This window comes from Hydra vulgaris, chromosome 11 (genome assembly GCF_038396675.1).
Source record: "Hydra vulgaris chromosome 11, alternate assembly HydraT2T_AEP".
Lineage (NCBI taxonomy): Eukaryota > Metazoa > Cnidaria > Hydrozoa > Anthoathecata > Hydridae > Hydra > Hydra vulgaris.
This window is the reverse complement of record NC_088930.1, coordinates 33187480-33197500: the sequence shown is the minus strand read 5'-3', so window position 1 is coordinate 33197500 and position 10021 is coordinate 33187480. Positions and strand designations below refer to the sequence as shown.

Sequence of the window (10021 nt, the reverse complement as noted above, 5' to 3'; positions counted from 1 at the left end):
TTATAAATGTTTGTGCTTAAAAATTCACATAGCTTTAAAAGAAAAAAAATTTATGACTTAAGACTTGTGTAAGTTGTTATCTTAAAAAGTAATTTTATAATTTATAATCAATTGTTAACTATAATTTTTGTTTAATAAAGTTAAATAAAGTGAACTTTAAAGTTTCATGATGTCTAAAATTTTATTTTTTTTAAATTAAAATTAAACCTTTTTAAAAGATGTTTGACCAGAAATAATCTTATAGAAATGAATTTAAGAAATTAACTTAATTAATTCTTTAATTAATTAAATTGTTTTTTTTAATTTTGTGAAGCTGTTAAATATAATTCAATCAAGTTTAATTCTTTATTAAGTTCAAATAGTTATAAATTTTAAATCTTTACTTTTTATTTGAATGATGTAACTTATATTGTCACAAATTCAATAAACTCAAGAATTTTTATATTAAATATCTACTTAAATATTATAAATACTTATTTTTCTTGTTTCAGATATCTTTGTTAACATTTATTTGCCTATATTTTTCTTCATACCTGCTTATCAATCATCTAAAGAAAAAGAGTCGAGAAGAAGGTTTATACTTATGTTTTTAAAAAATTTTCCTTTAAATTATGATTATAAAGTTTTATTATACAGTAGTGAATTTTTTTAGATTATTAAGCAAAATGCAATTTGTGTTTCAATCTCAAACAATAATACCTCACTCACTTTTTTTTCTGATTTGGGAAAAATATTAAAAAAGTAATTTCCTAAAAATTTGAGCTCAACCAGGACCATTTATTCCTTAACCTCAACTTCTTTTTGTGATTCTTTTTAATAAAAAAAAATCACAAAAACAGCCATTTTCACAAGTCCAAGGAGGAAATTAAATGAAAAAAAAATTGGATTTTTTTTAGTATTTTTTTTTTAATCTATGTATTTGAGTAAATGGTTTAATTACTTTTTTTTATAAATTATTTTATTTTTATATTTATTTATTCTTATCATGCTGAATGATTTGGCTCTAGTACCAGAGATCTCGCTAGTTCTAACACTAAATATCTTAAAATATCTTCTGAGAACTTGAGTTTTATCTCAGAAACTTTTTAAAAATTTCAATTTTTAGAGACTTAAAAATTTCAAATTTATATTATTAACAAAGGCAAGTCTAACATTTTATCACTCAGACATGGTCCTAGTCTTATTATATCTCCCAAGGATAATACAAAACTGTTTGTATTATCCTTGTTTACTCTTGTATTCTTGTGAATGTTTACTCTTATACATCTCTTAAATCTAATGATCACACTCTTCTTATTCATTTCTGAAGTAGTTTGAGTCTTAAACTTATCTAATAAGTGCAGAAAACAATTTACTGGCCATTGTATTAAGCTTAAAGTCATGTCTATGCTGCAGCCCTGTTCTGATGATCATGAAGTTAAACTACTCAAACGAGCTTGCTATTCTAACTTGAGGAGCATATACCGATATTAACTAAACTAACGTCAGCTTGGAACTAAGACTTCTATCAGATATGAGTTCATCCATATTAAAAGATGCTAATTTGGCTAAAGATGCTTATTAACTTGCAGTTCATTAGATAAGCATTGTTTTTGATTTTTATCATGATGTCAAATAATCTTGTTAAAAATGTACAGATTATCTCTCTAATATTTCAACTTATCTCTTTTATTAACCATAATCAGCTGGTTTGTAAATGGCTAACTGAGATCAACGAGCTAGCCAGCCAATTTTAATAACTAGCCAGCCACATTTTTCTTTAAAATTTGGCTCAGATGTCTAGATGTCATTATAATTAATGAAATCTAAACACATTTAAAATTATCTTTATCCACATTAGTGAAAGTTTTCTATAATGGAATTCTCAAGAAAACAGCCCAAAATTTAATTCCACATTTAAGAGCATACGCATTGCCATTGAAAACTAAAGGAATGAAAATTTATTTTTGATATTTACAATTTTTTATAATAGAAAGTAATTGCTATATGCAGAAAATTGATTATAAAAATGGCAAAACAAGTTCAAGAAATCATATGTTTTTGTTCATTTAGTTTTTACAGTTAAAAAAAAAGTTTGCATAAAATGTTGAGAAAATAAATAAATAATATTTTGAAAATACTGAAACAAAATAAACATTTGGTTTGGACTAAATAACATTGGCAGATAAACCTTTTGGCAGATAAACTTTTCTACATTTGTAGATAAACTTTTGCATTTTTCAATTAAACTAATGTTGTAATAATTTAGTATAACACATTAGTTTAAAGATGTCAATAATGGCGACAAAAATGTATAAAAATTGTTTAATGAGGATTATTATTGTTATATAACTTACGCATTACACATTTTATATTCGTAAAAAAGCCTGACACGACAGGTCAGACTTTTTTATAAATTTAAAATTCATAAAAAATGCCACAGGTTGTGTCAGGTCTTTTTATAAATATAAAATGTATTTTTAAATATGAAAAATTCTCAAGGTTTTGTATAATCTTTTAGTTCATTAAAAACTCAAACTTTTTGCTACAATATTCTAAAATGTTGATTTTGAAAGTAATAAGTCTTTATAAGGAATATAATAACTCTTACAGGCAATTCTATTAAAATATTTATGAACCTTTGCTTCATTTTTGTATATCTACACTAAGGCAGCCCTCAGAATTAGGAAATATAAGGTCGGCAAAAAATTACTGACCTAAAACTGTTCTAGGTCGGCATCAAATTGGCACAAAATCTAGAAACAGACCTTGACAAAGAGGAAATTTAAGCATTTTTGCCATTTTTGCTATAATTTTTTTATTAAGAATTTAAATAAAATGGTTGCTTTTCCATTGGTTTTTTGTAAAATTTTATTTAAAAGTTAATTTAGACGTCAGTGTTTTTGTTTTTATTTTAATTATTTTATTTAGAGTTTGAATAAAATGTTCATTTTTCTGATTTTATTTGAATTGTTTTGTTTACTATTTAAATAAAGGTTCGTATTTAGAATTTAATTAAAAAGTTCGTTTTGTTGTTTTTATTTTAATTAGTTAAGAATTTAAACAAAACGTTCTCATTTATTCCGTTTTAAATTCAGTTATTTTGTTTAGATTTATAATAAAACAATTGTTTTGCTTTACTTTATTTGAAATAGCAAATAAAATAAAGTTTTAAAATTCTGAGGTCAGTAAAAAAATACCAACCTCAGACACTGTCAGGTCGGAAGTTAGGTTGGCATTACCAAATGCTGATCCTAATTCTGAGGGCTGCTGAGGAATAAGAAAACAGCTGGTGCATGAACTTCGTTTTTAATCAAAAGCTGAGAATTATTACTGATTTTAAGGGTTTTAAAAATTAACACAAGAATTAGATTTACCAGCAATACAAGAATAGCGATTAAAAAATTTTATATTGGAAAACAAAAAGTATAAATGTAAAGTTAAAGAGTTATTTCCATAGACTAAATAAAAGCATATTTTTTAGTAGTCAAGTTAAAAATTATCATTCTTTAAAAAGTATTGATGAAGTGTTTATTATTTTTATATTTACTTGCATGACTTGACAACTTGCTGACTGTAAGCAGCATGATACCATAATCACATCAACACTGAAAGTCACAATGCTTACATAAGTAAAAACAAAAATGGGTTCTAAGAAAGTTCTTTGAGATATTCAAATCTTTACCAGAATGGTTTTTAAATGCAAGTTACCAGTTACACTGAGAAGATTTTTTTTGATAAGTTTTAATTCGGTTTAGCTGTTCATTCTTAAAACTTTACAACTGTAGTTGGAACATTGATTTGGAGTAAACTACAGAATGAAATTCTTTTTTTTTTAGCAGTAGTTCATTCATTTAAGGTTGTCAAAATCTGTTTACATGTAGATCTACACTTTAAAAATCAGTATTGATGAAATGAATTTATTCATTAGTAAGTAATATGTTATTCACAATGATGAACTTAATAACTTTACAAACAATGCTTATCATAGAAATACATTTATAATTTGTGACTAAATTTTTAAAAAAGTTTTCTAAAGATTGGACACACTATGGTGGTTTTACAGATTTCTAGTAAAACATTTTTTGACATTTTTAAACAGAGAAGAAAAAGGAATAGCAGTGACATTTTAAATTGATATTTAAATTTGGTTGGATCCATCCATCAGGTGATCTTTGATGGAAGTTTTTGAAGAAGTGAATACAATGGTTTTTTAAGAAAAAGTTATTTAGATAATGTGTGGTAGCAAATCTACGATAAATGCAACATTTGGTTTTTGGTGGCAAAAAAAGAAAAAGAAAAAAATTGTTATAAGATTTGGTTTTTTACAATTGTCTGTACTAAGTAATCCATCCAAAAGATTCAAGATATCCATCAAAAAGGATCTAAGATATCCAGTCCTACTAGTGGTGCACTATAATCAAAACATTTAAGTTTTTTTATTTTAAAAATCTTGTTTTTTTTTAGTTTCTGATATAAGTATAATGTCAAAGTCTTTTGAAGAAGGGTGTTGTTAATTAATTTTGGTTTTGTTAATTTATCTACCATTAAATTATGTAACTAAATCAATGAATTTAAAAGAATTTTGAAAGAACATTGATTATAGTTATTAATTTACCTAAATTGCTTTTATTAAATTAATATGTTATTAAATTAATAAAAATTATTATCTTATTAAACAATATGTTGATAAAACATTTAATATTTATAAAGCTGTATAACTGCAAAACATTTTTTGCTTCATCCTTAAAACATCATAGAATTTTGTTTTAGAGTATGAAGATGATTTTGTGTGTAGAGTCGCGTATGTATTTTTAATTACTTAGATTATTAAACATTTTATTGTTTCTTATTTATATAAAAAATATAATAAAAATATATAAAAAATATTGGCATTGACTTTTTACTTATTTTAAAGATGTTTATTACTCTAGGGTTTGGCTATGTTGCTTTACAATGGCTGTTTCTATTGGTGCAGTTCTGTTGCTTCCCTTTTCAATATTCAGCAATGAAATTCTTTTATACTACCCTAATAGCTACTATGTAATTTGGTTAAATGAGTCTTTAATACATGGTAAGTTAAAAATAGAATTGTATGTATGTATGTATGTATGTATGTATGTATGTAAATCTATTTTTTGTTGCCTTTGAGAAAACAGAAAGTAAAAAATTGATATTATATGCATTTGTATAATACTATAATAAAAAAATTTGTTTTAAGCATTGTGGAACCAAATCTTTTTGGGGACATATATCGCTATGTTTTTAGCAATGCCATTTGCTTGGTTTTTTACTGAATCAGAAGGGTTTTCTGGATCAAAGAAGGTAAAATATGAAAAGAAAATTTTTTGACTTAATAATTTCTTGGTTTCTTTAAATATATATATATATATATATATATATATATATATATATATATATATATATATATATATATATATATATATATGTATATATATATATATTTATATATATGTATATATATATATATATATGTATATATATATGTATATATATATGTATATATATATATATGTATATATATATATATATATATATATATATATATATATATATATATATATATATATATATATATTATATATATATATATATATATATATATATATATATATATATATATATATATATATATATATATTTGAAAGATGACATCTTGTATGAGAGTATATTATATATTATTTTAAAACATCAAGAAATACAGTTTCTCTCAATACAAATAATATTATTATATAAGAAATTTTTGCTGGGTTATGGATACCAGCATCATCAGCTTGTAAAATATTACAATAATTTTTAACAATATATTTTACAAGCTGATGATGCTGGTATCCATAACCCAGCGAAAATTTCTTACATAATAATATTATTTGTATTGAGAGAAACTGTATTTCTTGATGTTTAAAAATAATATATAATATACTCTCATACAAGATGTCATCTTTCAAATATATATATATATATATATATATATATATATATATATATATATATATATATATATATATATATATATATATATATATATATATATATATATATATATATATATATATATATATATGTATATATATATATATATATGCAGTAGGCAAAAAAATAAATGGCAAAAATTTTTTTTTTTTGAAAATTCATATAAACTGATTAAAAAACGGTAGTTAATTTTTGTTTTTAAGGGAAAAACTATCAATTATTTGAAAATAGCATTATATTGAAACATTGTATTCAAAAATTGTCAAATATAAGTTCATATTACATAGAAAAATCTTGCTATGGTAGATCTGTTGCTATGGCAAAATCTGTTGCTTTGGCAGAATGTTTTGGATCATTGTTTTGTTGAAAAACAAAATAGAGGGCTTCAAATTTTGCTTAAAAATGTCTATATACAAATTGGCATTCATTGTTGATTTAATAATAGTCAATTAGCCAGCTCCTTGCCATGCCATCGATCCCCACACCATGACATTTCGACCACCGTGTTTTACTGTTTCTTTCATGCAACTCATTTGTATGTTTTGCCTTGTTTTTGCCAAACTTTTTGCTGTCCATCCGATTAGATCAGGTTAAATTTGGATTCATCTCTCCAAATTACTTTCTTCCAGTGCTCAATAGTCTTGTCAACATACTTTTTTGCAAATAATAATCTTTATTTTGTATGTCTTAGAGTCGAATAGGATTTTTTGCGACATATTCAATAAATCCTTGCTCTCGAATTCTTTTTCGGATAGTTTGATTTGTGGTTGTTTTTAACTTTGTCTGCAATCTTTTGAGCAGCTTCAAATCTGTTTTGCTTGACTTGTAAGCTAATGTTTCTATCAATGGCAGCAGATGTGTATCTTTTATGGCCTCTTCCTTCTATATCAGTTGTAGTCCATTTCAAATTATACTTTTTTATAATGGTGCCGACTGTTCAATAAGGGATTCCAGTCTGCTTATTAATTTCTCTTTAGGTGTTACCATTAATTGCCAAATCCACAACTAAGTTTCTTTGAGAAATTGTCCAATGTTGTTTTACAATGCACATGTTGCTATAAATTATTCAATTTTGTTCAATTAATCAAAACTCATGGGTTACATATATATTTTATGTGTTACATATGTAAATATCTTATGTGATTTATATATAAATATAATTTTAGACTTTAACTTTTATTTTTTTCCGACAAAAATTCAAAAAATACTACAAAATGAAATTTTTGTGCCAATAATTATTTTTCTTCCAATATAAAACCTGCGTGCTATAATTTTTTTAAAAACGATAATCCTTTGGTAAAATAAACATACACACATACATCATATGTATGTATATATGTTTTAAGGGTAAGCAGAAAATAGTTAACCCACTTTGCATTCCTTCTTTATCTTAAGGCCCACTGCCTTACTAGTCTTCTTACTATTGTTAGCAAGATCTTGGAATCAAACTTGGATCTTTAGTCAAACTTATAATATCTCATCCTGAATCAAGTAACTTACTCTCTCACAATCAATTGGTTTCATTCCTCTTGCTCTACACCTGACTTTATATACATTATATCAGAATGGTTTATTGTGCACTAGATAGAAGCTTGACATATCAAAGTGATGCTAAAGTCTGCCTTTTTTCTTCATTGTGTTTATCATTTTTTTACTTCTGATTCCATTCTCTATTTTTATAAATCTATAGTACTTCTATAAATCTCTTATTCGTAATTATGTGGTCAAAAAATGTAAATGTAGAGCTGCTACCTAAAACTCCCTCAGTAATGTATAGAGTTTAATTTATTTAACATATAATTATTTTCATAACACAGGTAAAAAATCTGAAAGCTATTTATGGATCTGCTTAAAAAAAAATCGGTAAATCTATTTAAAAAAAAGTCTATTTTTTTGCAAAAAGTTGCTAATTAAGCCAATGCTAATAGTTTGATACATCATATGCATACATGTTTTTTATTAAAATAGTAATGAGGTGTATTCCTCAGAAAAACACTGAAGCAGAATTCTTGTTGTTTTTCTATTTTTTATTTCTAAAAAAAAATTCTATTTTTTAAAAACAGAATTAAAACAAAAACACGTACCTTGATCACAAAAGCGGCCTTGTTCGTCAAGGTTTGTGTTTTGGAGTTATTGAGTTTAGAGAGGGTTGTAACCACAATTAAAGTAGCCTCCTTGACTGTAGTGGCCTTCTTGCTTTTGGGCAGATGAATTAACATAAAAAATATATAAATTTACCATTTACAAATGCTGTTTCAGGGAATTCGTGCTCGTGTTCATGAGACGTTTGTTGTACTTTTATTATTGCTTGTTTTGGCTTCAACACTTGTTTGGGTTTTTACTGCCTATTTTATGAATAAAGAAATGAGCTGGATTTCTAGTCTTTCTGGTAGGTTTTTAAAAGTTTTTATTTCCTTGTTAATGCAAATCTACCACCAGCATTTCTTCATTGTACTTCACCCTTTTTAACTATATTTCTTATAAGAGATTTGTAAGTTATATGTCAAATTTCTTTTTAATATACAAAAAAACAAACAAAAAAAATGAACTGTTACAGAAGCTTTTATATTAACCAAATTTTTATTTGAAAATAAAATATATAAATAAAAAGTAGGCTTATACTAAAGGAAAGCTTTCCTTTGAACAACAATGCAGGATATTATCTACTAGCAAATACACAAAAATAAGTGTATAGAATTACATAGTGATGCAAATAAAGTGATAGAATACTTAAATACTTGAATATCATAGTAATGATAGTTAAATGTATAATATTTATAACTGTTATTATCTAATTATATTATAATAGCTTAGTATAATATAGTGTTACAATGCACAAAGCGCTGCCAGAAGCAAGTTTAAAAGTGAGTTTATTAAAAAAAAAATTTTTTAATGCTATTGATAAAGTGCATAAAATCAGAAAACCTAAAATGTTCCAAACTATTTGGAATGAACACCATGAGAAACCATGTTTTAAGGAAACATTCACTTTGAACATGACTTAAAAAGATTTAAACAAGAAAGATTTAAAAAAAGATTTAAACAAGAAAGAGTTTTGGTAGCTAAAACAAATGCAATATATGAGTATAGTATTTAGGTGTACATAAGTGTGTATATGTAGTATATGTATGTGTTTACATATATAGTGTATATATGTGTATATATTTAGTATATATATGTGTATACATATAGTATATATGTATGTATATGTTAGTATATTATATACTAACATATACACACATATATACTATATGTATGCACATATATATACTAAATATACACATTCATATATGTGTACATATAATATATACACATATATATACTACAAATGTAGTAAATATATGTATACAAGTGAATTATAGTTTAAGTATATACAAGTGATATAAACAGAAGCAGATAAAGATTAAAAACAAGTAATTTTAGTCTCTGAATAAGAATAATTATTGACTAAAAAATTAAGATTTTAACAGTCAGCCAGCTGATTTTTTATAATTTTTTAACACTTTTAAGTGTAAATTTATGATCAAATAGTTAATTTAATCAAATTAATTACTTAATCATAAATTAAAATAAAATTATGATTAAAACATTAATTTTACATTATAGATAAAAAAGTTTTTTCAATAAAATTTTTACTTGTACAATGTTTAACAATTTTTAATATGATATATTATATGAAATATAAATTATATTTAATGTAAAATAAATTTTATTCAAGCCTCTTTATTTTTCAGTTTGTTGTATGAGCTATTTGTGAATCCGATATATTAGAACAAATAATTTTTTAATACACCTTTAACTTTAACATTGACAAAAAAAAGTTTAGAACATGCTAAATTTTTTAATTAACAAAAAATTGTGTAGGCGTAAAAGCATAAACGTTTTCTAAGGGATGCTTGTCACACCTTTTACAAATATCCAGACATCCTTATGGAAACGCACTAGGTAGTTTAAGTAAATTAATTACATGCATGGATAAGTTCTTGACATAGTAGCATAGTTTTGAAATAAGTAATTGTCAAAACAGGTTTATCAAGTTTCTTTTTTT

At 24.3% G+C, this 10021-nt stretch overlaps 1 protein-coding gene across 2 annotated transcripts in view; it reads left to right on the top strand.

The window, feature by feature from the left end:
- The window catches only part of LOC105848813 (limb region 1 protein homolog), a 66054-nt gene that overhangs the window by 8887 nt on the left and 47146 nt on the right, over window positions 1-10021 (top strand). For both annotated transcript variants that reach the window (XM_065810827.1, XM_065810826.1), the window contains exons 2-6: window positions 492-573; window positions 4753-4783; window positions 4914-5053; window positions 5201-5304; window positions 8233-8362. In XM_065810827.1, coding sequence (XP_065666899.1) covers window positions 492-573; window positions 4753-4783; window positions 4914-5053; window positions 5201-5304; window positions 8233-8362 — 487 coding nt within the window. The remainder of the gene's footprint in view (window positions 1-491; window positions 574-4752; window positions 4784-4913; window positions 5054-5200; window positions 5305-8232; window positions 8363-10021) is intronic.